This window comes from Filicampus tigris, chromosome 10 (genome assembly GCF_054856515.1).
Source record: "Filicampus tigris isolate MCC_2025a chromosome 10, RoL_Ftig_1.0, whole genome shotgun sequence".
NCBI lineage: Eukaryota > Metazoa > Chordata > Actinopteri > Syngnathiformes > Syngnathidae > Filicampus > Filicampus tigris.
In genome coordinates this window covers 24,455,416-24,483,044 of record NC_141226.1, presented here as the reverse complement: position 1 = coordinate 24,483,044, position 27,629 = coordinate 24,455,416, and the positions used below count along the sequence as shown (strand labels likewise).

At 48.4% G+C, this 27,629-nt stretch overlaps 3 protein-coding genes across 13 annotated transcripts in view; all 3 read left to right on the top strand.

The window, feature by feature from the left end:
* Window positions 1-6,277, top strand: part of LOC147141505 (receptor-type tyrosine-protein phosphatase N2-like) — a 46,519-nt gene extending 40,242 nt beyond the window's left edge. For 4 of the 6 annotated variants that reach the window (XM_086042112.1, XM_086042111.1, XM_086042116.1 and 1 more), the window contains 4 exons: window positions 2,263-2,316; window positions 2,705-2,769; window positions 4,163-4,236; window positions 4,506-6,277. In XM_086042112.1, the coding sequence (XP_085898238.1) occupies window positions 2,263-2,316; window positions 2,705-2,769; window positions 4,163-4,236; window positions 4,506-4,577 (265 nt within the window). In that variant the 3' untranslated portion in view covers window positions 4,578-6,277. The other 2 variants (XM_086042113.1, XM_086042114.1) reach the window with 2 other exon arrangements.
* Window positions 6,278-8,954: 2,677 nt separating this feature from the next.
* Window positions 8,955-14,163, top strand: lactb2 (lactamase, beta 2). 2 transcript variants are annotated; one of them, XM_086042180.1, is made up of 7 exons: window positions 8,959-9,175; window positions 10,281-10,441; window positions 10,519-10,639; window positions 11,204-11,382; window positions 11,641-11,789; window positions 12,266-12,353; window positions 12,432-14,163. In XM_086042180.1, exons 1-7 carry the CDS (start codon window positions 9,054-9,056, stop codon window positions 12,476-12,478), a joined length of 867 nt encoding a protein of 288 aa, XP_085898306.1. In that variant the 5' UTR covers window positions 8,959-9,053; the 3' UTR covers window positions 12,479-14,163. The 2 variants fall into 2 exon arrangements, with proteins under 2 accessions (XP_085898305.1, XP_085898306.1); XM_086042179.1 differs by lacking the exons at window positions 12,266-12,353; window positions 12,432-14,163 and having other exon boundaries at window positions 8,955-9,175; window positions 11,641-12,248.
* A 1,421-nt stretch (window positions 14,164-15,584) lies between these two features.
* Window positions 15,585-27,629, top strand: part of LOC147141503 (nuclear receptor coactivator 2-like) — a 31,608-nt gene continuing 19,563 nt past the window's right edge. For 3 of the 5 annotated variants that reach the window (XM_086042109.1, XM_086042108.1, XM_086042104.1), the window contains exon 1: window positions 22,937-23,184. The gene's annotated coding sequence lies outside the window, so the exon portion shown is untranslated. Of the gene's footprint in view, window positions 15,751-15,785; window positions 15,894-22,936; window positions 23,185-27,629 lie in introns of those variants that run through there. The other 2 variants (XM_086042105.1, XM_086042106.1) reach the window with 2 other exon arrangements.

The window sequence follows — 27,629 nt, the reverse complement described above, 5'->3', positions numbered from 1 at the left end:
CATTGCCAGGATGTCTTCTTGAGGCTTTTTTGCGCGTCTTCATATAATTGACGTCAAAAAAGTCAAACTGGCTGCCCGGGCTCAAAATTCAAACATGGTTGACTTCCAGATTCGTTTTATGACCCTAAAATGGCCACCTCAAACCAAAATGGCAGACGTCTGTGTCTTTCCCGGGTGAACTTTTTTTGTGGGTCTACACATACCCACCAAATTTCATGTCGCTGAATGGAACTGACTCTGGAGGCTGAATTCTCCCAAAGTTGATGTGCTTGACTCCTAAGAGTTTGTTCACCCTAAGATGATTTTGTCAAACCAAAGTTGCAGACTTGCCGTGTCTTTTTGGGGGTGGCTTTCTCCGACTTTTTTGTGGGTCTACACATAATGGGCACGCCTTGGGGGCTGAATTTTGAAAAGCTTTTTAGTTGACTTTGCGTTCATGGTCCCGTCATCACAGGAGAGAAAACTGTTGGCATGGTTACCGTGGAAACAAGCTTCTCACCCCCCCAACAGCATGTTTACCCCCCCCCCTTTTTTTACCAGCTAACTAGCGGTTGCCAGTGTCATTTTTGTGATGTTGCAGCTAGTAATATGAGCCCAGTTGCATAGTCACAAAAGTGATCATTGGAGACTGTGATTCTGCAACTGAGGGGGCCGCATGGACCCCCAAATCTCACCCCCCCTCCAGATCCTGAAACTAACCAACCCCCCCCCACCCCCTCCACCTCTTTCCTCCTCGCTGTGCCCGCTGACCCAAGATGAGCGCTCGCTCTCCCCCTTTTTGCTTTGTCCCGCTTGGCCTGCCTTCCTCTCGCACGCCCGCACGCACGCACGCTCACCTGAGCCCCTTTCACGCTGTCCGTCGAAAGCCGGAGTCGTCGCAGCTTTTTCGGCGCACCCGATCGGAATAGGGGGCCCGGGCCCGGGCCCGCTATTTTGTCGGCTCCCGGGTAATCTGAGAGGCGGACCGACGGCCGTGTGAAAGGGACTACGGGGAAAAGCCGCAATGGGGGTGTGAAGGTTAACACGTCCACTTGACCTCGCCTGTTGCCTCCGAAGCAGTTGCTGCTATCCGATAAATATTGTCATACGTCACACGAGACTGAAACAGTGGAATTCTGTGTCATGGTGTGAAAGCACGCAATAGTCTGTTTTGCACACGGGCTCCGTGTGAAATGCAGAGGAAGATAAATACTGATTGACGGTATGGGGGGGGGGGGGGGGGGTCAAGACAAAAGCTTCCCGCATGAAACGCAAAGCTCAACTGGGACAGCATCTGTGTGAAAGGGTACAGCGGTCCAAAACGGGGGTTTGAACTTTAAAACCCAGCACTCACTTGCCTGCTGTGTTAAAAGCAATTGTCGCTGTTGCGCCTTTGGAGGGAGGATCGGCGAGGCGACGGCGGCTGTGGAAATGTGCGCGAGACGAGACGAGACGGCCGACGGCCGCTCGCGAGGGCGTCGAAAGGCGCAGGTGCTCCAAGGCCCACTTTGCGCGTCCTCCTGCGTCCACTTGTTGTCGCGGGCCGAGTCGGAAGGCTTAGCGGGGCGTGAGCGCAAAGCCCCCCCCCCCTGCCCCGCTCTGTTTCCATGGCAACGCCACTTTTGACCGCAGCGAGCTCCGACTCGAGGCGCGCGGCGACGCGAGGCCCCCCCCTCGGCCAATCCCCCCCGCCAAGCCGCCCATTTTGCGTCGCCGTGCTTCGCGCGCAACGCGTCTCGTATGGTCCGCGGGGAATTCCCCAAATTGGATCACGTGCGCGTGTTGTCAACTTCCCAAGCGGCTTTCGCACTTGCTGCTGGCGGGCGCCAGCGTTCAATCGCCGCATCGGAGCTGCCACGTTTGCTTGACAGCGAGGCCGGCGCGCTCGGCTTCGTCACGTCAACTCGACGCCGATCACTCGCCGGGGGATCCATCGCGATGGCTCGGGCGGGCGTGGCCGCGTCCCGATGAGGCTGACGGAAGTCAACCCATCCAGAAAAGCAACGAACTAAAAAAAAACAAAAAGGCCTGTTTTTTCCATTTTATTTGTCAAGTGCTTGCAAGTTTGCTCGACTCTCTTGATTTTGGAATGTTGCGGTGAAGCTTTGCACTCGTTTCGATTGAGGGTCGAAGTCCACGAAAAATAGTCTCGGTCGTGCCAAGCAAGAAACAATGCGGCCCGCGTTCCCGAGAGCGTTGCGCTCATCGTTCTGCCGGCCCGGCGGCCATCTTGCAGAGGCTTGACGGCTCAGCGCCCCCTTGTGGTCTTGTTGTCTTTTGCAGGAAGGTGAACAAGTGTTACCGCGGACGCGCCTGTCCCATCATCGTGCACTGCAGGCGAGTAGCTGCCACGGCAGCAAAAGCGCACGCACACAAAGTATCGCAACCGCGCATCTCTCCACAAAAGATGATTCCATACGCCAAACGATTCAAGGACGCTTTGATTTGAAAGTGGAACAATTGCGTTCGGGTTGACTGGATCGGATCTCGCTACGACCATTTTTTTGTTCTCATTCCAACTTTCACTAAACGTGTCAGTCGTGGAAACGTGACACCGGCCGTACGATAAAAGACCATTCCATACCAATCTTCCTGTTTTTCAGATAGGCGTTTCATGATTTCAATCTAAATACTGTTCCAAGATGATGCAGGCAAACATGACGATGACGATGATGATGATCTGTGGCTTGCCCAATTCCCGAGTGTCCCCTTTGTCCTTTTGCAGCGACGGCGCCGGCCGAAGCGGGACGTACATCCTGCTGGACATGGTCCTCAACCGGATGGCCAAAGGTGAGCGAGCGAGCGAGCGAGCGAATTCGTCCTCCATCAAAGCAGCCCTCGCTCGCCTCGCGCCGAGCCCCCAAAAGTCATCCGACTCATTTTCATCCCTGCGCTTGCGCTTGATCGGCCCCAACTTGAGTAGACGTTTGCACGTTTCATTCCTGCGTCCGTGCAGCCGGCAAAAGACAAACGGTGACGCACAAAATCGTTGATTGGCCGCCATTGGCATCCAAGCGACTGACTTCAGTTACTTCCTCAACACCAGCATCGTTATGACAGTTGTGTTACAAGCAGCCTAGTCGTGGTGCCACTCCTTTGCCGTTTGGCTTTCAAACTAGGGTCAGGGTTTCCAATTTGGGTTTCAAACTAGGGTTAGGGTTTCCAGCAGGGCTGCCTGCAGCTGTCAGACATTTGGGACATTTGTGCATATTCTTTTTTTATTTATTTTTTTGCCACAAACGTGGAACCCGCGACAGGAGTTTTTTTCTGTCCGACCAACAGTGATTTCGAGTAACTCCCCTGACTTTTCAGGATTCCATTTTTTTATCCGATCGTCTGAAGTTGGTTGGGTGACCGTCGCCCGCCACCTGGCCCCGAAGGCCCCCGCCTCATTTCCAAGCGCTTGCTTTGTTGTCATTTTAAGAGAATGTCGGCATTGTTGGACTGAGGATTTTTTTTTTTTTTTTTTCCCCCTTCCATTCCTTTCAGAGCCTCAGCCCACCCCACCCACCGCCTGCAATTTGCCGTCCTTCCTCCAGGAATAAAAGCCATCACCACGTTGGCGCGCTTTTCATCACACTTTCATTTCATTTTGCCATCTTTTTATTTTCCAGACAGTAACCCCGGAACCTCTCTCGGGGGAGCGCGGGGGGGGCTTCTCCTAGAAACTGCCCCCCGCCTCCCACCCCGTCCGTCCGTCCTCTCAGTCTTCTACGGGAGCTTTTATTGGAAGCGATGAAAAGGACGACTTCATCTCGCTTGCAAACAATCCGCTTGAGTTGTCTTGTGCACCTTTTCCGCGTCAGCTTCTTTTTATTCACTGGGGGGTTGGGGGGGGGGGGGGGGTTCAAACATTTGTGCTCAAGGGCCACATCAGATGAACAAATGGGCCAGGCCATGTGTAGATGAGACTAAAAAAGAAAAAATGCGTCTCGAATGGAATTGAGGAAATATTTTCAAAACAATTCATTTGAATCTTGAAATTTGGAATGTTAGGATTTAGAATCCATCCAGTTATTATCATAAGAAATGGACTGTTGCAAAGTTCATTTCTTTTCATCGTGCGTTCCAGTGTTGCATCCGATGTGTGTTTTGTTTTTGGGGAACCGTTTGAGCTTGACGAAAACCTCACACAAAGCCTGTTTTTGTTTTTGTTTTTGTCACTCTTTGCGTGCGCGCGCAGGCGCCAAGGAGATGGACATGGCGGCCACGCTGGAGCACCTGCGAGACCAACGGCCCGGCATGGTGCACACCAAGGTCAGAAGGCGGCACCACGCGCCCCGCGACACACGAGACATTTCATTAGGTGCACCCGAGCGGCTGGCCCTTGCCTGGTGGCCACGCCTTGAAATGAAACGAGCGAGTCGCGCGCAAACGTCGGCGGCGGCGCCGCCTCGCGCTTGCTCAGGCGGGGGTCGAGCTGAGCCCTTGAGCACCGTCGTGTCCTTTTCAGCGATGGCAAAATGGCCGCCCAACCGAGAACGGCTTCGTTGATTGTCCACAATTTGTGTGCTTTTCTCGCGCAGGACCAGTTTGCGTTTGCGTTGACGACGGTGGCCGAAGAAGTCAACGCCATCCTCAAAGCGCTTCCTCAGTAGGACGGGGCCACGCATTGCCGCCGCCCGCTCGTGGCTGCTTTGCCGACCCACGTGCGTCCTTCCTCTTCCTCCTCGTCTTCATCTTGTCTCCTGGTTTGTCCGTCTCTTTCTGACCACGCTGTGATTCCCATGCAAATGTCTTTTTCTTTTTAGAAGTTTTTTTTCACTCGGTCACTGCCATAGACGGCAAAGGTCCAGTTTTACCGGGCTGGCAGTTGATGAGTTAAACACTGTAAAAAAATTTTTTTAAAAAGTCTTTCTGTAGCTTGAAGTTTTCCAGCCAAGGTTTTCCTCTCCTCATTTCTGACGTGGTGTTCATTTTGTTTCTCTTGGTGACCTCCCCCAAGGCACAAATCCCCTTGCGACTTTTTTTTTTTTTTGCTTGAGTCCAACGCACAAATCCAAAATGAAACACTCGCAAGGAGCTGCCGTGGGCCACAGCTCGCCCCCAGACGCTCACGCGCAGACTAACTGACACCAGGTTGTGATGTCACTCACTAGGCCACGCCCCTTAAAGCCGCACAGCCAAAGCATCATGACAGTTATTTCTCTACATTGTCTTCTTTTTTAATGATTAATAAGTTTGACGTTCATCTTTCGAGCTTTATGCATACTACATCTACAAGGTGCAGGTATTATTTTTGCCCACTTGAAGTCACCATCGTCACGTCGTACACTGCAGTATCTGTGACTTTGCGCGCGTGTGGCTGTCAAAGGTGGGACCTAGCCTGGTGAGTGACGTGGGTGTCGGCAAAGGACAGTTGGCTGTGTGAGCTGGTCAACAATCGTTGCCAGATTCGGCCATATAGCGAAAAAAAAAAAACAAGTCCGTGAGATAGAATGCGATGATGTCCGATTGTAAAATGGAGGTACGTCAAGGTAGCGCTGTCTGATGTTTTCATGTGTAATAGCATATAGCAAAGGGAGATGACGATGTATGTAGCAGTGAGTTGGACGCCACGCCAGTCATCCCAAATGCGTTGGTAACGATTCATTTGATTTCTTTTTTTTTTTGGTATTGTGCTTTCGATGGGCTGTCTTCACTTCCAGACACACGACGTTTTTTGCTCCGATAGTTGTGCAAAAATGGATGTGGTAGCAGCTGTGCAAGCGTCAGTACCAGTAGTCAGCATGAGACGTTTTTTAGCTGTGTCAAGTGAAGATAAAAATGAGGGTCCGACCGATTGATCGGATGGCTCATTTGGTTAATCGGCTGTATTTTTCCGATTGATCTCTGTTGTAAAACAGTCAAATGTTCTGCCTGTAATTCCTCACCTTATTGTTGTAAGCATTAAACAACCAACAAGGAAGTGACTTTTATTTACTTTTACTATCTGCTTTTTGAATGAGTCAGTCATGGCAATCCTATTCTGGAATGGGCCTCCCCCCTAATCCCTTCATTTTGCACCTGAGAAAAATCCACTTTGTGCTTATTTATTCCTGCACTTGTTTGCCGTGTTAGTCGCGCCATTGCCGTCTTACTGACTTGCCGCCTACTTAAAGGTCCGCAAACAGATCATCCTGCAATCATTCTTTGCTGGTTATTTGATTGATTTGATGTCCGTGTGCTACTACAAGTACATTTGCACGCACGCACGCGCGCGCGCGCGCACACACACTGCATCAGCACATTGTACAGAAAAGCAACAGAAGCTATTTTGTTCTATTAGTGTCAATAAAGTTGTAATGTCAATGTCCTACGTGGGTGTTTTTTCTTCAGCAAAAATGTGTGTGTGTGTGTGTACAGCATCCTTGGTCAAACATATTTCCTTTTATTAGATATTTAAAAAGGACAGATGATGTGAATACAATTAAAAATGTGAAGAAAAAGGTGTAACCATTCTTATTTTAATAGTTAACTCACTGTATTTCATTTTTTGCAATTTCTGATTTTAATTGTGAATGTAACGGATTATTTAATGCAATAAATAAACCAATATTTGTTAAATTTCTATACAGAATATTTTAATAGTTTTATTATTAATAATTATTAAATGCTATTAAATGTCTTAAATTGTTTTGCATTGTATACAATGAAGCAATTATAGGATAAACCCCCCCCCCCCCCCCCCCAAAAAAAAATTCAATAATTCAAATTCACCAATACGGTTACATTAAAAATGTACAGATGACGTGCCGGTGTGAAGTGTTCAGAAGAAATACAATAAATTGAAATGGGCAATCTGTCAACACCTGCGCGCATATGCGGTGCCCCCGCGCCGTCGGTTGCCCACCCCTGGCCGAACGTTTGGGCGTGCCCGCGTGGGATGAGAAACGGGCATCAGGTGGGCCGCTCGGATGAGGCGTCCGCTGCTGCGTTTGCCGCCACAGTGGCGGGGCGCTAAGAAGTGCAGCATTTGCATGGGGAAATGGCTTGGCATAGTTGCACACGCCAGGCTGGCGGCAGGACGACGAGGAGGACCAGGAGGACGAGGAGGACGAGGAGGACGAGGAGGACGAGGAGGACGAGCACGCGCTTTGGCGTCTGCTTCAAAGTGGAAACCTGCCCCGCGGGCCAGGGAAGCGCATTTGAAGCTAATTCAACGGACTAGGGTCCGTGTGTGAACTGACCTTTTTGACCATCTCAGAGCTTGGGTTATGCACCAAAGAGTCCTTATCTAAAGTAGGCTTTGAAACCTGGGCTTGGTTGGTAAAGCTGCAGGGTGAAGGCGAGAATCCACCAGCACCCAGAATCAAAATGTTGAGCCAAGCCAGCGTTGGGTTGGCTCTTTCACCCCATTTGGTTTCCTTTCGAAGCGGCACAATGACTTATCAGCAATGTCTTAGTCATGAAATGTTGCGCTCCCCTCGATGTCTTTGCCGAGTTACGCGATGTCGTATGCGTGTCATCTTACTGTTGACGCCTTACCAACGGGGCCGTCTTCTGTGGCGGCGGCGGCGGCGGCGGCGGCGGCGGACACGATTGGGCGTCCGTCGACCGACGAGGCGCTCATCAGCAATTCAATCGAGCGGGCCGGCATCCATAATGCATCGCGCGTCTCCTAGCAACAGCGGCCGGCCACTTAGCAACAGGAGCCTAGCAACAGCCACAAACACATTCGCCACTTCAGCACCCGCCCCTGACGCCGTCCAATCGGGGAGCGGCGCCGCCCACCGATCGTCTGGATGAGGAGTCGGGAGGGGCCTTTTGCCGAAGTGATCACGCGCACACTCATTCAACAAGCACCCTTTCCCCAAATTTCCGATTGAAAAAAGTGACTCCGACTGCAGAGAGGTTGGACGGCAAGACGCCGTGTCCCGGGCATCGTCATCCGAGAGACTGTTGACGTGACTCCATCGGTGCTGCCCTTTCGCTCCTTTCCCAGCGTCCATCCACCACCAGCGACTCTGACATCATCACGCATCTCAATGCGCGAAGCCGCGGCGGTCTCAGACTCCACATTGTACAAGCAAGCAGGAAGCATGAACATGGCAGAATCATACTACATCCATACTGTTGCTGTACACTCTCGAGAACCCCCACCAATCCCCACCCCATTGCCCCCACAAAAATAATTTGCATCTATATTGAATTAGAAGGCGCCCACGCGGATTTAAATGGGAGATTACGGGCCGGCTGACCTGCCATTACGTCAAGTAATTACAACGTGTGTGTGTGTGTGGTGGCCGGGGGGCGGGGGAGGGGGTGGGGCGTTGGTGGGGTTGGGCGGCGCTAGCATTCCTCTTCGCGTCACCCCTCCATTTATTCCACCTGTAAATATTCCAGCCGGCGCCTCGTTTTATCACCGCAGACAAATACCAGAGGAGGCATGAAGTGGATTTAGCGCCTCCTTTTGATGGTATGGCGTTAACGAGGTCAACATGTACCCCCCAAAAAACGTCCCCTCTCATAAAAACATGATAGGCGATATAGGACCAGTGCATTATAGGGAGGCGGATATGCACTCTTTTAGAGTTGAAAAAGGCTCCATCAAATAGGAAAGAATAAAGTGCATCTTTTATGAGCTTTCACAGAAACAACGTGATTAAAGCTGTGATTTCACACTGTCCCTGAAAGCAACGCCAGACTCAGATGGATGGATGACGCCGGAGATAGATGGATGGATGGATGGATAGATAGATAGATAGATAGATAGATAGATAGATAGATAGATAGATAGATAGATAGATAGATAGATAGATAGATAGATAGATAGATACATAGATAGATAGATAGATAGATAGATAGATAGATAGATAGATAGATAGATAGACAGGTGTGTTTTTGTGATTTCAGACCGTCCCTGAATGCAGCACCAGACTCCGCTCGATAGAAACTTCTCACATCAAACAACAGCGCTGACAAGTGTCCATTTTGTGCAACAGCAGCGTTTATAGGTAGCAAAGTTTTATTGTGAAGGCTGCTCGGAAGCAGGAAGTCAACAACGCGAACGCCGTTTCCGGTTGCCTCCCTCCAAGTTTGGCAGGCCGCCCTTTGCAGCCACTCGGCTTTCGGTTCGGTCCCGTCCGTCGGCCATGAGTGCTCTCATTCCGCGTATCGAGCAGCTGTCTGCTCGCGTGGTTCGGGTTCTGGGTTGCAACCCGGGACCGATGACGCTGCAGGGCACCAACACGTACCTGGTGGGAACCGGGGACAGGTGCGTGATAAGAATTGGAAGTTCTTTGATTTGGGAACATTGATTATCACGTCAGATCGCTTTGTGGGCGCGTCTAGCCGCCTTAAAGCGACAAAGGCGAGTTTTCATGTTGTCAAAGACAAATTCCCTTTGAAATGATTGAAATTAGAGCATGTTGGACTGTACATGAATCCGTCGTGCCTGCAGAAAAAGGCTTAGCAATGGACATAATTCCCCTTTACTTTGGTGCAATTAAGTCCACCAAAATGAGTCCGTGCCACCGTAGGACTTCATGTTGCTTGAAATTGTGTGTCGATAGTCGATACATTGTGGTTCAATTTGGTCCAAACTCCGTAACAGTTTGTTTGTCGGTCGTATATGTTTGCTTGACTGCAGATCGATCAGTCGTGTTTACATAAAAAAAAGTGAAGACAATGAACATAATCGGCATCTGTTCATTGTTATGTCGGCGTGCGTTTAATAGACCAAAATGATTACCAACCACTATTACAAGCTTTCATTTTGCTTTCAAATGTGTGTCCATACTAGTCGTTCGCAGTGTGTTTGGATTATAGGTTTGTTTCAAGGCAATCCGAGGCTTAATGTAAATGTAGATGAATCCACCGTGCCTGCACAAAAAAGACAAAGTTATGAAAATAATTGGCTTGTATACGTAGTTACAAGATATTTTTTCCAAGAATATCTTCTATGCAAGACCACTAGTTGAAAAGCGGCATTAATTCTGATTAATATTGCGTTTGTGGAATAAGTGTTAATCCGCTGGTTTTTAGCCATCTCAGGGGGCGGCCATTTTGTCACTTGTGTCGACGGAAAATGACGTCACAACTGCTCACAACGACCAATCACGGCTCGGCTTCAGAAAACCGGTGAGCCGTGTTTGCTCGTTAGCTGAGCCCCGAGCGACCGTGATGTCATTTTCGGCCGACGGCAGCGGCAAAATGGCCGCTGGGTGCGTTTTGCAGCGTCACTCCACAAACGCAATATTAACGTGAATGCCGTGTTTCAACTGGTGGGCCTGCGTAGAACATATTGTTGAAAAAGACAATGCTTGGCTTGACTTCCGCTTTAAATTGTACAGACCCTCTCAGTTGTTGTTGTCGTTCAGGCGAGTGCTCATCGACACGGGCGAAGCGTCCGTCCCCGAGTACATCAGCAGTCTGAAGGAGGCGCTGAGCATGTTCAACGCCGGCATTCAGGAGATCCTGCTCACGCACTGGCACCGGGACCACACGGGCGGCGTGGAAGACATCTGCAGGGACATCACGGGTGAGGAGCTCTCCACGACGCCCCCCCCCCGCCCCCCCAAAAAAACAGTTTGACAGGAAGTGTAACGTTTGCGGCAGGTTCTGAGGTCCGTGTCAGCAAACTCCCCCGCTCCAGCCAGGTCCAGGAGGCCTCGGGCAACCGCGAGTACACGTACTTGAAAGACGGAGATGTGGTCCACACGGAGGGAGCAACGCTCAAGTCAGTTCTGATCAAAATTTAGATTTAGAACAATCAATCGGAAGCTATGATTTAATCGGGCTCTACCCGCACGTCTGAATGAAGCGCTTTTTTTCTGGGACATGGGTGTGGCCCGACCCAATTCAACCCCAAAAATTCTCCCCCCAAAAATGCTGATAATTGTTCTGGGAAATGTGTTTCCCATTAAAAAAAACAGGGGTGGTGGAGAGGGGAAACCTGAAAACAACCCCAAAATATTGAAAAAAATTGAGAACAAAATTGCTAATATGTGAATGTGTGGGCGCCGAACCGCAAGTGTGTGAGGTCCACTGTATATGGCAATATTTGGAGGGACCACGCAGCCACTGGACTAAGACACCTGCAGCATCTATCATACTAAAAAAGTAAAAGAAGAGGACATCTTGTAATAGCACGCTTATTACCATGTAATAACGGAAAGAGAGCGAAAGCGTGTGAGGAAATGTTCTGATTGTTAGATTGTCCCTGAAGGCAACGCCGGACTGCGTCGGGTGGACGGCTCATCCTCGTCCTCGTCCTCCTCGTCCTCTTCTGTTTTGTTGTCAGGGTGCTTTTCACGCCGGGCCACACTGACGACCACATGTCGTTGCTCCTGGAGGAGGAGCGGGCGGTGTTTTCGGGCGACTGCATCCTGGGCGAGGGCACGGCCGTCTTCGAGGACCTCCACGACTACATGCGCTCGCTGAGGACGCTCGCCGACGCCCGCGCCCGCCTCATCTACCCCGGTGAGGGCCAAGTCTGCCGTTGGCGCTGCCGCCGCCGCCGCCGCCGCCGCTCTCCTTTCTGGATGTTGTGCTCTCCAAGCTGACGGACAAATTGGTGGGGGAAAAAAAACAACACTCAAGCCATGCTTTGAGTCGGCAGGCTAACTGTATTTTTGTTCTCCGCTTCATCTGCATTTTCATGCTGATTGGGATTGTTTTGCCTCGGCGGCGCTGCGTCCTTTTCTCACTGCACTGACGCTCGCTGGCGTGCGCACGCAGGTCACGGCCCCGCGGTGGAGGACGCCGGCGCCCGAATCCGCCACTACATCGGCCATCGCGATCGGAGGGAGCGGCAGATCCTGGCCGCCATTCGGGCCGCGGCCGCAAAGTCCTTCTCCTCCATGGAGCTCGTCAAGGTGGTCTACAAGGTCAGTCGGCGCCGACCGTCGCTCGCAAACGGCAAAGAGGCGGCGGCCGCAATTGAGCGACTGGTCACCGTGCCTTGTCCTCGCACTCGGTCGGGAGTGGCAATCCGTGAGCAAAAAATGAATGAGCGCACTGAAAATAGGAGGGAAAAAAAAGCTAACGTGGCGAATGCGTACTTTCTCTGAACGTGAGTCCAAACTGTAGTATGATGTTTCACCTTCAGAGGGCGCTGGACTTACTTCAGTCCCTACGGGAAATTTGGCACGCCGACCGGACAATGCGCCCACACTTCAGGGTTGCTCTCTGCTGACTTGCCCTGTTTACACCAACAACAGGGGGGGGGGGGGCAAAACACACTCACTGCCGTTTGCTTTTTCTACAAGCCCAAGGGCGAAATCCCTTGAAATGGGAAATAGGATTTGGGCGGGAAAAGGCCAAACATTGTAATGCGTTTCTGTCCGGGGGGGGGGGGGGGCAGGACACTCCCGAGCATCTGCACCAGGCGGCCAACGTCAACCTGCTGCACCACTTGAAGAAACTGGAGAAAGAAGGCAAAGTGAGGCGAGGTGAGTTTTCTGAGCACGGACGACAGCCCGCCAGCCGTTTGCCCGCCGTAGCTTTTTTTCTTCTTGTCCCTCCCTCAGTGGCGGCTGACTCGTCGCAGAGCATCGCGTGGAAGAGTCATCTGTGACGCGGCGCACGGAACGCACTCGGCGCAATTTGTTTTGTGGCCACTTCGAGGGCAAGTCAAGTCGTCGTTGACCATCACGTGTTGGGACGCGCTACTGGCATTACTGGCGCCTTGAAGCCGGCGCGCGCCCGTGCTGAATCCATCTCGGGGGGCGTGGCCAGTCTGCTCCGCTATTGAGACTTGTCGTTTCTCTGTCGCGTGGGGATTCTTTTTGGATGACTCGCGCAATCGCAGTCGCAAAACATCACAACCACAAGCGTTATTCATGTAGCGTCCAAAGTCAAGTTCAAGGTGGCGAAAAGGAATCCAAAGCAACTTCAAAATTGTCAAACGGAATTAAGACATGCAACGGGGACGATCTGCAAATCAAAGGAAGGAGTCGTCAGACAGATCGGCTTTCATTTCCGTAAGATTTTCTTTTTTCTAATCGTTCACATGGGCTGCACCGGGACGCCGCACAATGAGTCACCAAGTGACTTTTCTCAGGCAATCATCAATAAAAAAATGGTAATAATTCATCAGAAGTGTTGAGCGCGCTTGGAATTGGAATTGAACCCAAACATTTGCAAACGGTCATTTCAGTCAAGAAACAGGAAATCACCCCAAAACATGGCAACGGCAACTACGCCATTTGTATTTTCCAAGAACAAAACTCACTCATAATTTAGGGGGAAAAACAATGCCAATGGAGCAATGTAAATCCGGCGGACCCCCCCGGATATAAGCCACGCGCCAGACGCTTTGGGGACCACCGCTGCCTACTCAACTGTCGGCCATCATTTTATTCAATCGGCGATCGTTTTCCAATTCCTGTTTCGGTGGCTTGGAAAATGTTGCCATGCACGTGGCGGCAGCTACTACCGCTAGTTCTTTTGGAGCGCCGTCAATGAAATAAAAGACTGATTGACATGCTGCCAGTCAGGTGGCATCGCGCTCTTATTTTTTTCTTTTTCAAATATCTGATTTGCGTCGCACCGACAACAACTAACCCACTGACCTCGAAAAGTGTCAGCGTGTTCACTTGTGAGCAGAATATTGACAAGCGCCGAGGACTTTGAGATTGTGTGACAAAGCTGACGACGGATGACAAAGGTGACTTGAGTGAAAATAATTTGCAGACGACGACGACGAAGAAGAAGAAGAAGAGCGTTGTGTCCACGTGTAAAGGTGACGCGACGCGCTGGAGTGCGTCCACGTGACTTGGGGACAGTCCAAAGGCCGCTCCTTTTTCTTGCCTTCATTGATTGAACATTTCTCTTCGCTTGGTTTGGAACGTACACTGAAAAAAAAGTGGCCTGTTGGATTCACTCCGTTTTATTGCGTCAAGTGGATGCACCCAATAAAATCATCCCCAAAATTTGAAGTCGAAAGCGTCCATTTGATACGATGGACGGAGTCAATTCAACAGCAACTTTTTTCACTCTATTTGATGTTTTACCGATATTGTAAAAGAATCGATTTGGGTGAAAATATTGACATGAAAAATGTGTTGCATGCATTTGACCTTTCTAACCTCCATTGACCTCCGCTCATTTTTGCGGCGGGCCACTTTGGAGTTTGAGTTCGCTCACTTCCGACTGCGCGACCGGATCAATGTTTAATCGCCTCGTCCTTGTCTTACGCCGACGGTACACGACAAACTGCTTTTGAAAGTCAACAATAAAGCTTTGTTCAGTAATAACCTAGCAAGACAATGCTTGCGATATTTCACTGTTGTTATTTTATATTGAAATTTTAGCAAGCGTCATGCAAGTTGGCTGGCAAGCTCGATTTCCTTTCGTATTTATTCCTTTTTTAGTTTTTGCGTTGTTTCTTGAAATATGTGGTTTAATCATTTAATGTAAACAATGATGGAAATGGTTGCATTGAATTTTGATTTTTTTTTTGCAGTAATTTAGCCGTTTTTCAGATCTAAAATTAAAATAAAATGATAGTAATTATAGTACATGCTCTTTGTTGTTATAATTGTTCATGTACTAACCTTTTTTTTTTAAACTTGGAACAGTTAAATAGGAATGAATAAATAAAGATTTGTAAATATTAGTTGTGAGGATAAGCGGATCAGATAATGATAATACTACCAATGATTTTATTTAGTTTCCTATAAATAGAAATGAAACCAATCAATTACATAAGAAAAGCAATAAGTCAAATTTGATTGATTCGTTGATTTATATTTCTGAAATGAATCGTAAAAAGGACAATTTGAAATTGCATCTGTTGTCCCGTTTGAGAAAGTTGCCCTGCGAATCGTTTTTCAGGGCAGCCGAGCAGGCAGGCGTGCTCGATCGACTGTGTCAAAACTCGAGCCGGCAACCCCCACGAAGAGGTCAAAGGTCTCCGGAGGAACGGTCACGCGGCAACACAACATGTTCCCAAAATGGGGTCGGTGAAAACAATCATTGATTGGCTGCGAGAAACTTTTGCAAGCGTGACATGTTGACCGGTGACCAATCCTAGGGGTGCCCCCAACTTCTCTTGCCAGAAGTCTTAAATTCCAAGAACGAGGGATGGGTGAGTATCGATTGCAGGTATCGGCATCGGACCCATACCAACCGAATGTGAAGGTATCGGTTTCTCGCGGAGGCTTCCGATACCGGCCACCGATACTTCATTGCTTCCAATGAAATTTAAGGTATCAAAAGCGCTACAGGTATCGGTACTTGGTATCGGCGAGTACACAAAGAGTGTAATACTTGTATTGGTATCAGACGGGAAAAAAGTGGTATCCAACATTCCAAGCAAAAACATGAATGTCAGCTTTCTTTGAAAACTTTTTTGGGGGTGTGACTGCTGGCTTTGTGCCCTGCCATTGACAAGCGACCCATCCGGGTGTGCTCCACCTGTGTCGCCAGTCTTTTTTTTTTTTTTTTTTCACCTTCCACATCATGCATGTTACTTTTATTGAAGACTTCAAATTGTCCATAAATGTGAATGCTTGCATGACTTAAGACTCTTAAAATGTCGACCAAATGCAATTGACCGGCAACCAGTTCAGTTGGAAAGTGCCGGCTATCACTGGACGCTGTGCCTAATAAAGTGACCGCTGCTTGGAGGTGGTCTGCAAGAGGAGGGTTGGAAGGGGCGACCCAGGGGGTGGTGGCAATCGGCAGGCGAGCAGATAAACAAGCTGGCGGCCAGGCAAACTGTCTGCCTTCTGGTGTACCGTCCTTTCGTGTGTACCTCCCCAAGATGGCGGCGCCGCACACGTACCAGGCAGCAGCGGCTCGGCCACCCCGCTCAGCGCGAGCCCTCAGCTGCTCAGCTGTCAGGTAAGTTTCCGGTCTCACCTCGCCTCACGCTCTTTAACTCGCGCGAGCCCACAAACGCTCGTGTTTGCTTTGCATTGTTTTTGCAACCCGGCAGTTGCTGCTCTTTCCCGGACGTTGTGCCACTTTGACAGAGAGAGAGAGAGAGGTGCGCTCGATTTGCAATTCACTATCGCCGTTACTCTCTTGTGAGTCCTCATCTTCAGCTGTCGAACAAGAGGCGCGAGTCGTGTTCTGGGTTGTTTTTTTTTTTACTAGAACCTGTCACGGTGCAACTTGCTTTGCTAAGGCGAAAAGGCCCCGAGCGACTCGCGACGCTCATGTGTGTGTTAGCGGCAAAGAGGCGCTTGCGACCGGACGACATGTTCGCCAAGCGATCCGGCGGAGGAGCAATCAGGATGGGGAAGCAAAAGCGACTTTATTTCGCCCCTTGTCGAACTCGTGACAACTTAGTGGTTGCTGACCAATTTAAAAGGTCCCGAAAGGACTTTGATGCTTAACTTTAATCGGCTTCCTGATCGACGTTGAGGGGGTTGAAGTGACAGCAAACGCCGGGGTACGCCCCCATTTCACCTTTAATTTTAAAAGTACAATTAGAAGGTGTCAACTTGTACACGAGAGCCGACTTGAATTGTGTTTTGTGGTCAAGTGTGTAGAAACCGTCTTTTCGCCACACGTTGGCCATTTAAAGCGGCTCATGCGGACTAAGTGAGTTGAAATAGCCGTATTTCCGGCGGGGTACTTTCAAAATAAAAGCAACATTAACATTTAGTTTCACTTCTTAAGAAAAACAACGACTGAAACACTTGTCCAATATTCTCGCTTTACAGTAAAGATGAGTTCAATCAAAACAAATATTATACAGACGTTATCTTGTATTGCTTTTATTTTCTCTAAAATCCAATCTTTGCCTTTGTTCCAATATGTAAATGTACATATTGAGTGCAAATAAAAGCTGCATAAGTGGAATATACCACACAGCAAAATGCCTTTATTTTGCTGTTCTTTACTGGCAAATTTGGTTAAAATGTGTAATTGTGTGCAAATAAAAGCTGCATAAGTGGAATATACCACACAGCAAAATGCCTTTATTTTGCTGTTCTTTACTGGCAAATTTGGTTAAAATGTGTAATTGTGTGAAAGTGACGTTTCCAACACTTAGGAAAATGTCCAATTTTGTGAAAACTGCATTTGAATGGCAACATTCTGCTTGGAAACCTCAAGAAATCTTCTTTGGCCGCTGTCGGGTTTGCACGATATTCGCTGTCATCTTTTCTGGCAGGTGGAGAAAAACGTACAATTGTGCGGACCTTACATTTTAATGGCAACATTCAACTTGAAAAATGTTTGCTTAGATCTGTGTGCTGTTTCTTGCCCTTGCAGTTGATTCTTCTGAGGTGGCCGTCCGGCTGTTGTCTGTGGGCCCTTTTTGCGGTCGTGCGTGCGTGCGTGCGTGCGGTCGTGTTGGGTTTGTGGCCAACGTGACACCGTGCCTGCGCCGATATGTTATCGGTCAGCCTCGGCGCTGTGTGACATTTTCGACTGTTTTGGGACTGTTTGCTTTTCTCAGCAGCCCAAACGTGAACTTTGAGAAGACGGATTGCGACACGGCAATGGCTATAGTTTGTGCGCTCTTTGAGATTTTTTTTTTTTGGGGTGTTGGGTGCAGGCGGACTGGTGTCAGGAACCGCCGGCGTTCAGCGTCGAAATTGTTTTTCTCCTTACTGCCGCTTCTCCATGTCGCAGATGTTACGGGCTTCGAACCAACAAAACAAACAAACAGTGAAAAGGACAAATTTTACTTCTTAACTTGTAAATCAATCAATAGCGACATCGATTGAAATAAGGCCATTCTTCTTTTACGATTTCATTTTTTTCCCTTGTAAGATTCCCACATTTTTACCTCCTGAATTTAGTGTCCCAAACAAAGGGACATTTTTCCTCACAAAATTAGGACATTATTCTTCAAATATTACTGTTTTAATTGTTTTTTTAAAAAAAAATCTTTTAATATTTCAACTTTTTTTCTCGTAGCATTCCAACATTTTCTTAGAAAAATTGGGACGTTTTTTCTTAGAAAATGACACTTCAAGTGTTTTTGTTTTTATGTTTTTTTAGAAAACAAATCTCATCGTTTTCCAAAATGTTCTCGTCAAATTAGGACTGTTTTCTTGTAAGATTACTATTACTATTTTTCTTTTTTTAAAGTTTAGAAAATACATTTCTTTGAATATTCGGAAAATCTTCTATTACTACATTGTTCATGTAAGATTTTCTTTTCCACCTAGAAACCTCAAACACTACTTATGTTTTTTTTTTTTAATGAAATAAAAATACCGTACTGATATTCCGATATTTTCCGAGTCAAGTTAGGACATTATTCTTGGACATATTTTTGTAAGATTGCTTTTTTTCCTTTTTATACAAGTAGTACTCTGACATTCTTCTAGTACAATTAGGATATCATATTTTTGTAAGATTGCTTTTATTTTTTCCAATTCTATCATATATTTTGTGATATTTTCACATTTGTCATCTCAAACAAAAGTTTGAAAATGACAACTATTCCTGCAAGATTTTTTCCTTGTCAGATTGCGCCTTTTTTTTGTATATAATAAATCAAACTTTGAAAAAATCCAAACAAAACAACCTTTTATTTTTCTCTTAATATGAAGACGTCATTCCATCTGCTGTGCTTTTTGAAGTCTTCCACAAAACGGAGCCTGTTGCCCCCTTTGCCCCCTTTGGGCCCTTTTCATGTTTTGCAGTTGTAATGCCAGCAAGCAAGCAAGCAAGCAAGCGGCGTGCGCAAAGCCAAGTCTAAATCTCGCCTGTTACATAACGAGCGCTAATTTGGTTAGCCCGAGCCGTGACGTGCTTGGGGCGGTGGTGGCGCGCTAATGCAAGCTAATAGCGTAACAGGCTTTGGGTGGGCCGCGGCTAATTGTGGACCCTTTCCTTCCTTCCTTCCAGCCTTCCTTCCAGCCTTCCTTCCAGCCTTCCTTCCACCCTTCCTTCCTGCCTTCCTTCCTGCCTCCCTTCCTGCCTTCCCTGCCGCCGATGGATGCTGCCGTGGCAACATGTGCTCTAACCTCCGTATTCTGCCGATGAGTTAAAAAAAAAAATGGACGTTTGGAGCAAAATGTCTGATCGATGAGCTGGAAAGAGCAGCAATCAATGACGTCATTGTGGCCAAATGCCTTTTGACTAAAGCGAGCCGTGGATTCTTGGAAAGTCTTGCCTGGGAGCAATCGTGCTTTGAAATTGCACACAAGTCAGTCTTTCAAATCATTCCGTGTTTTTTTTTTTTTTCTTCTGGCGGTTGTGTGAAAATGCGCATCCAAGATAATGAGCGCAAAATCTTTTGAAAACGACAAATGCCGTCGACTGCTAGTGGCGCCATTTAGCAAAGGAGACGTCTTGAAACGTGATTCACTTGGCCCCGCAAAAGTCTGAAAACGACGTCTTCCACTTGGCCGGAATTCCTCCAAAGCGACCAATGTTGTCACGGGCCCGATGGGCTCAAACTTGACAAGTTTGTAAATGGCATCCAATCGGCCTGAAAATGGTCTTGAAATGTTCTTTCTTGCAAAATGTCTGGTCAATGACAAATGTTTTTTCTATTTTCTGTTCCGTCAAGTGCTTTGTTCCAGCTGCAGCTGTTTGCGTCTTGCCAAATCATCGGCGGCCATTCTGCACGCATTGACATGAAAGGACTTTTTGCAACATGCCAAACTCTTGAATAAACGAGGACCCGGTGCCAAAAAGCGCTTGGCCTGAAAAATGGCGCCATACCATTCTGAGCCCTTCCGGGCAGGCCGGCCCAATTGGACAAGTTCCACTTTCAAAGTCTTCCGTTTCGCTTGGATGAAAATGTCCTCCAACTGAATGCGATTCAATATTGAGGTCAAATTGTCTTTGCGCTCATTTTGCTGCTCTCACTTTGCCAGTTGTCCACTTAGCAAAGAAGCAACGTCAGCGACATTTTCCTTTCTTGAGAGCAGACGAGCGAGCGACATGGTCATTTCGCTCGGGCTTGCGAAACGCAAACCATTTCATAAGCTTGGAGGGAACCTTTCCTTTCTTTCTTTTTTTGTTGCCCTCCCCTCCCCTCCCCTCCCCTCCCCTCCCCTCCCCTCCCCTCCCCTCCCAGATGTGAGAGTGACATTTGGGCTGACTCGGCAAGTTGCGCAGGACGCGCGCCTTCGGGCAGCTGAGGGAAGGTCAACAACAACATTGTTTCTCACCTGATGTCCGTATCAATATTTGCATCAATTTCATTTACTAATTGCTATGGAATTGTGGACATATTGCATGCAGCTGTTACACCGCCTTTGGGGTGCGTGGCTAAAATAGCGTTACATTTGTTTGCTTCTTCTTATTTCAAATCTTCCTGCATTCATGCAAATGTATACTTTTGTCCACTTCTGTGACTTTGAATGTGCGTGGCTTTGGAAGGCGGGGCCCGGCCGGCCTGGCAAATGATGTGGCTGAACAAGACTTGTCGGCTGGAAATGCCATCAAACGGTTACAAACTCCCCCCAAAAATCTCACAGGAAATTTTGAAAAGTCTTTTTTCTTCAATCAGGAAAATAGCACTCTGATATCGTACGTCATATTGACTCACAGCAATGACATTTTTATTCGATTTGGGGTTTGTTTTTTTTGCTTGCATTCAATGGAAATTGAGCTGCTCCTTCCGGTATGCGCGCCTTTGCCACCTGGGGGCAGTAAAACGCAGACGTCATACAGAAAGCCATGACGGTCATACTGGCTCAGTAAGCCGCTGTAATATGAGTCGTTCTTTGCAGAGGATAAACAATATATGCCTGCGGGTATCATTAGATTGACTTTCACCGTGTGTTGAGGAGATGACGAAATCGCCATAGGGGGTTAATTGGTACCGATGCTATACGTTAGCCTGTGTATGAGATTTCGCATCGTTTGTTAGCGTCAAGCGAAATGGATTTCAGAAACGCTACCGACGGCCCTTTTTTTGTTTTTACATAATTGCATGCATGCGGTTTGTTAGTGTTACGTTTCACCACACCCACAAAATATGACAAAAATGTTTACCGTTTTGAATTGAACGCACTCGCTTGGCAAACACACAAAGCCTGTTGAGTCACTCAGCTGTTTGTGTGTGTGTGTTTGCAGACTCAAAATCAGCTGTCTCACACGCACGTGGACACACCGGCGCGCATCGCTCTTACGTTTGTGTGCGCCTGTGGCGGCAGGTGCCTCTTAAAGTGCTTTCAGCCTGCTGAGTTCCACTCGTGTCTACACGCGTGTGTGCGCACGCACGCAGCCACGGCCATTTCAAGTCAAGTGTGGTACAACTGTTATTACACTGTAATAAGTCTGTTATTACACTGTAATAAGTCTGTTATTACCATGTATGGTACTATTGGCATGTGCTATTCCAATGCCTTTATGGGTTAACTTGACACATGCGCAAGCTCAAAAAGCGGGTGCGGTTGGGGGGGTGGGGGTTGGGGAACGAGCAGATGTTTTGGAAAAGGAAACGAGAAAAAAAAAAAAAAAAGGCTCACTTCTTCTTTCTCACAGATGAAAATGTTTGACTTCTTGCCTTGGTGCCCCCCATTTGGTGGCAGGGCCCTTTGACCAGGACCAAGACACCGGATGGCGTGACGGAATCGTAAAAAGATGGCGCTTGGACGCTATTGCCATGACCGCTTTCAAACGTCGTATTTTGAAACGGCAACTTTTTGGCCCTGAACTCTGCAAGGACGTTCATAAACGTCAAAGGTCAAGAACCAATCGACCTCCCCGCCAACTTTGTACCATCCCCTTTCACACAGTTGCCGTCGTCGGCGGCGGCCCATTTTTGTGCCGGCACTTTTCACGCGGAGCAGCAATCCTGCTAGCAAAAGGCCAAAAAGCGCTCACGCGTCGTCAACTCCAGTCGATGGAAGTCGACGACGTTGAGTTGACGACAATGCGGCGCATCGGCTTCCCGTTTCGTGCTCGCGCCTTTCACGCGGTCCAGCGACGGTGGCCGCCCCCCCACGGGAGGTCGACCGGATGACGACGGAGCCGCTAAGGCGCCGAGGTTGCGCGACGCTCACCGGCGAGGTCATGTGACTTCCTGCCTGCTCGTCTCCAGCAGGTGGACGCGGTTTCCACATGGCTTCAGCTGTTCAAATAATCACACACGCAAGTTTTGGGGGCCAAAAAGGGTCCGCTTGTCAGCGCGTGAAAGAACGACGGCGGAAATCGGCGCCGCGGCGCCGGCGAGTGTGGGAAACGCAGCTGCTTGTGTTTTTCTTATCCAGGGTCCCGCTAACGGGGTAACGCTGAAGGTGAGCTTGTGAAAACGGATCGCACGCACACTCCGCCCCCAAGTTCCACACCGGGGGGGGGGGGGGGGGGGGGGTGTGGCTTGTCTGTGAGCATTTCACACACACACACACTCCCTGCCAATTGCTTCAATATTTTTGGAGCCCGAGCAGCAGGTCACTATTGTTTTTGGAGTTGAATATATTTTTGCTTTTCGTCTTTTCGATTTTTAGGACAATCTTTTTTATTTCCCTAGCTCCCTCCCGTTTTTCATGGGCAGTCTATGTTGAATGTTTATCTGCTTTGAAGATTTTTGGGGTGTTTGTTGGAAAAATAAAAACGTGTGTCGATTTATACAAGAATTTTCGCTATCGGTGTGCCGGCCCAATCGCTGTCCCCTGCCAATAGCGGGCCTCGAGTGTCTAATGACAGCACCTTGTAATAACACACTTATTACCGTGTCATAACAGTTGTTATACCACACTTGGCTTGATATGACTGTATGTGTGAAGTGAAGCCACAGAGCCGTTGGAGTAACATACTGTATATACCGTGAGTCGTAATAACACACTTAGCACGGTGTAATAACACATAATTATGCCATCATCCTGTTATCTAAATGCACAAAGCCGAAACCTAAAGCGTAATGAAAGCGACTGAGAGAAGCTCTCACACTGGCCGAGATGAAGTGAGTGCATCTAATAGGTGGGCGGGGGAGTGTGCGTGTGCGTCGGGGTGTGTGTGCGTGTGCGTGCGCACACTTTGGGAGTAGCATGTGACTGATGGGGGAGGGTTGAGAGAGAGAGAGAGAGAGAGAGAGAGCGAGGGAGGGAGGGAGGGAGGAAGGATTTGCAGCATGTAGTTTGTCAGCTGTCATTAGTGGGGATGACGCACGCACCCGCACGCACGCACGCACACACGCACGCCAAGTGGTAATCTCACACAGGGAAAGCAGCGGAGGGACACAGTGCGGCCAGTGCGTGTTGTTGTTGTTGTTGTTGTTGCTGCTCAAGGACCGGCTGTCCGGCTGTCCGGTTGTCCGGCTATCCGGCTGTCCGGCTGTCCGGCTGTCCGGCTGTCCGTCTGACCGGCTGCCTCAGTCGGGACTGGCCATGGACTGCTCGAAGCCAAGCGCAGGTGAGCTTCAGCTTGCACTCTTTTCTACTCTTGCCCAGTCGGCGTGTGTGCACAAATGTCACCATTGAGCCTTTTGCGCTTCTTGTTGACTTCAAACGTGCAAGTAGGCGACGAGTTGTTTTGACAATCAACATGCGGCCTTTTTGAAAGACAAATTAACTTTGCCCTATGCTGCTAGTTTGTGCATGATTTCACCTGGACTTTGAGCTTCCATGCTGTGTGCGTGCGTGCGTGCGTGTGTGTGTGTGTGGCGTGAGCCCACAGAGCCATTGGAGAATAACACGTGTGTCGAGTAATAGTAATACACATTGAAATAACACACTTACAACAATGTAATAATAATATCTCTACTCCATACGCCTTGTAATGACACGCTTATCACAGTGTCATAACAGTTAATAGCACACTCACTGTAAAACGACAGTGTGTGGATATGTGTGTCGAAAGCCCGCAGAGCTGTTGAGTAACTGTAAGCAGTATAATTGTAATATATTTGTAATGACGTGGTTATTACAGCGTCATTACAGTTCTATACATTAGTTAACTGTAATATAACATGCCATTGTAACAAGACGTTTATTACACTGTATTAAGTTACATTACATGTGCATTGAAATGACCATGTGTGCGTGCGCGTGTGTGTGTGGAGCGCAGGTTGGGCGGGCGCCTGGTTTTGAATGGAGAATGCACAGTCATCATTTGTCAGTATCCGAACAAATAATACTCCCTCTTGTTATCCTCCCTGGTATTTGTTTGTAGGTTTTCAGTCTGCCGCAAGGCAACAACACAGCTGCTCACAAATGTTTGTCCCCCCCCCCCCCCCCCCAAAAAAAAAAACTTTGCAATATTCTGCTGGTTGTGGCCCATCAGTCTAGACGCGGCATTCTGATGAATATTGTGTTTGTGGAATATGAGTTGAGCAGTCAAATGCACCCCTTTTTAGCCATGTCAGGGGGCGGCCATTTTGTCACTTGCTGTGGACGGAAAATGACATCACACCTGCTCAGGGCCCAGAAAACGACCAATCGCGGCTCAGCTTCAGAAAACAGATCAGTCGCGATTGGCCGTTACTTGAGCATTTGCAGTTATGTATTATTATTATTATTATTATTATTTCTTCACTTTCAGTAGGAAACTCATTTCGTACAAGCGCGATATTAATACAAATGTGGTGTGAAGGTGCAAATAATTGCCGAGAATGTCCGGGGGGCGGACTTCCCCTCGAATGTGTCCGTGTTGTTCTGCAGCTGCGACGACATGCTAGTTTTCACGCGCGGAAAAAGGCATCAGCTGTAAAAGCAAAAGGGTGGACTTTGCACTCTCTCTTCACGAGTTTTTGCTTTCACTCTGTCCGTTGGAAAGACGCGTTTAACGTTTGGACGGGGAAAAAGTTGCTCAGAGGCCGCCTCGCTTTGAGTCGCGGCTGACGGGCTCAACACAGCAGCTCTCCAAAAGTCGGCGGTGTCCCCGAGGACTCCCCTCTTTCAATTTCGCTCCGCCGATTCATCGGCCGCCGTTAGATTTCATCAGCTAATATTAGCTGGTTTAAAACCGGCCCTTTTTACTTTGTTGCTCTTTTTTGACAACCGTTGTTGTTTTTTTACGCCCTGCCTGCAATTCTCAACTTTCGTCTTGTGAGGGACCAGAAAGGGAAGGTATTTCCTTTATTTATCGATATGTTTTTTTTCTCAACGGATCGGCCTATTCGTTGGTCAGCGGAATGTCATTTTGCTGGGCAAATTGTCGACTCCTTCCTTCCTCCTTCCTTAGTGAGTCGCACTTACAGCAGCCGCTCTTGCGCAGACCATCAAGAATACACGCATGTGAGCTTTGTGTCCCAAAGTTGCCGGCCGTTAGCTCGTATGTGTTAGCGCCAAGCGAGCAGAGGCTACGTTGTCCTTTCAAAAATGGTCTCTTTGTTGCGTGTTTGGTTGAAGCGCAAAGTTGAGTGGCAACAAGCGGCCGAGACGCTTCCGTTTGCCCAATTGCCAGAACAGCTCGTCCGGCCTCAGCGTCGCCCTGAAAAGTCGGAGATGACATTTTCCCAAATGAGGTGCACAATTGTCTTTACAAAAGTTTGTATTTGAAGAGCACTCGGACCTGGCAGAACCAGTGCGATGACCGGGTCACTCTTGGAAAAGACATTTTCTTTGTTTCTTCTTTTTTTTTTTTTTTTCCCGGCTCCAAAAAAACGCAATCCGATGGAACGATGTCTGTTTCAAAGCACTCGCGCTGTCTTTTGGGCCATGGCTTCTTGAGACATTTTTGTGCGTGTGCTCATGCTAAATGGGCGCACCAAATGTCACGTTGCTAAGCGTCTTGGCGTCCTCGCAGACCGTATGTGCGAGTTTCCTGCTCCGTGGCGGCTCATCAAACGTTTGCGTTCACACGCACTCGGCCGAAATGAATCTTTTGCTTTTTCGAGTCGGCGTCGCCCGGCTGACTTGTGAATGTGCTTCAATTTGGGTGGCGGACAAGAAGAAAATGGCAGTGTCCTTTTGTTTTTTGGTGCCTCCCAAATTTCATGTCGGCGAGTCAAATTGGCTTCAGTGGCGGAATTTTCAAAGAGCCGTCGCAGACTTCGCTTGTCACGTTTTCGTGATTTTCCTGCGGCCGAGCAAATGTCGTGTTCTTTTGTGACATTTCCTTCCGTCGAAGTCTTCAATTTGACGTCGTTGGCATTTTGGATGCCTTGCACCTCAACTGCGGTAGTTGCAAAGTGGCATCTCCATAGCAACCAGTGCCACGGCCACTTTGAAGATGGGAGCCGATGTTCCCCAAGCCAAGTGTTTACCGGCTCTTGAAATGATTGAGTCCCCCGTCGGCCTATCCAACACGGGCCTCCCGCGTGGAGCCGTCAACAGCTGCGATAATGCGCGTCGTCCGCGGCAACAGTCACTGACCATAAAGCCAGTGGCTGAGCGCACCGTCGAGCGGCCATGACAAAGCGTTTCCGCTTGACACGCACGCACGCACGCACACGGAGACGTACGTTGGCGGTCTCGGGGCCGCCGTTGCTAACGTCTTAAATCTTCTTGATGTTGGCGGCCCGCGACTGCGTGCGGCGTGCGGCCTTCGTCTTCACGAGACGGCGCTCGCGTCAGTTTTGACAAGATGGCGTCCTTGATTTTTGCTGGTGCAACATGAACGGAATTCAAAGCCAAACTGAAAAGTTGACACTTTTGGGCATGTCTTTTTGGGATGTCTTGTTACCGGACACGTCCGCGTCCAATTTGCCAGAAATTCCTCAGCGGACCAATTTTCTTCTCGTCTTTTCATCCGTTTTGGAGCTACGACAGCTCGTCGTGAAAAGCCTGCTAGAACACCGCAACTTGATTGCGAGTTAACTTTCGATGTCGGCAGTAGCGTGACTGTGAATGTGATTGGTTCATGTGGAAGGCGGGGTGTGCACACTTGTGCAAGCTCACTTTCTCCGTTGGTTATTTCTATTTTGACTCTGGAAGAGATGATGGGGGGAAAAAAAAACCAGATTGCGATGTTCATGAATGGTGAAGTCGTTTTGAAATCTTGCTCTGATGACAAAAAGGTGAGCTTCGTCGGCTCTGTTGTGTCAACATTCTTCCATATTAGCTGCTGATGGAGCATATTGTGCGTGTGCGCGTGTGCGTGTGTGAGACTGTCGCCACTTGTTGCGCAATTGTTCCTGGTCTTCAACCTGAGACCACCTGTTGTTATTTTTCTCAACTCCGCTCCATTTTTTTCATCCCTCCCTCTTCGTCTTGCTCCCGTAATGAGGCCACACTCCTCCTCCCCCTCCCCCTCCCCCTCCTCCTCCTCCTCCTCCTCTTCTTCCTCGTCGTTCTCCTCGGGGCTTAATTGTTCATTTGGAGTGACGGCTGACCTTCCTGCTGTTTCCTTCTGCCATGTTTGTCCCGTGTTGTTACCTGGCACCTTTTCTTTGCTTGCCGGCTCTGGTTGTCCGTCTCCGTCCTTCGTGCCTTCATCGTCGAGCTGACGCTTATGTAACAGTCAGGTGACGCTCGGGACGGCTTCTTCTTGGGCGGGCGGGCGGACGGGTGCTCAAGAATGACCTCAGGCCACGTCGAGACCCTTTACATGAGCAGCAGCCCCCCCCCCCCCCACATTCAGTTGGCTAGTGTGAATATATTTGCTAAAAACGGATATTTTCTGAAATAAGCGGTTGAATGATTGATTGTAATTCAATTGATTTAGTCCAATTTTAAAATGAGAATGCCTTATTTTGTTTGTATTACTACAAATAATTGGACCTATTTTAAATATAAGCATAAACATTATTTTGTTTCCGAAATAATTGACTAATGAATTACAATGAAATGAATTTAATGTAACATTAATCACAGTGAATTTTTAATTTCTTAATTTTACACACACACACCTGGACACTAAAAGTAAGAATGAAATTGATTATTAAACAATAATTTGACATATGTTAAATGCAATTT

What these genes read in the sequence shown, in the direction of transcription:
- lactb2 (XM_086042179.1), top strand. Translation starts at nt 9,054, where the DNA reads ATGAGTGCTCTCATTCCGCGTATCGAGCAGCTGTCTGCTCGCGTGGTT. An exon ending in CTGGTGGGAACCGGGGACAG is followed by an intron (nt 9,176 to 10,280) that starts GTGCGTGATAAG and finishes GTTGTCGTTCAG; the next exon opens with GCGAGTGCTCATCGACACGG. An exon ending in CGCCCGCCTCATCTACCCCG is followed by an intron (nt 11,383 to 11,640) that starts GTGAGGGCCAAG and finishes GTGCGCACGCAG; the next exon opens with GTCACGGCCCCGCGGTGGAG.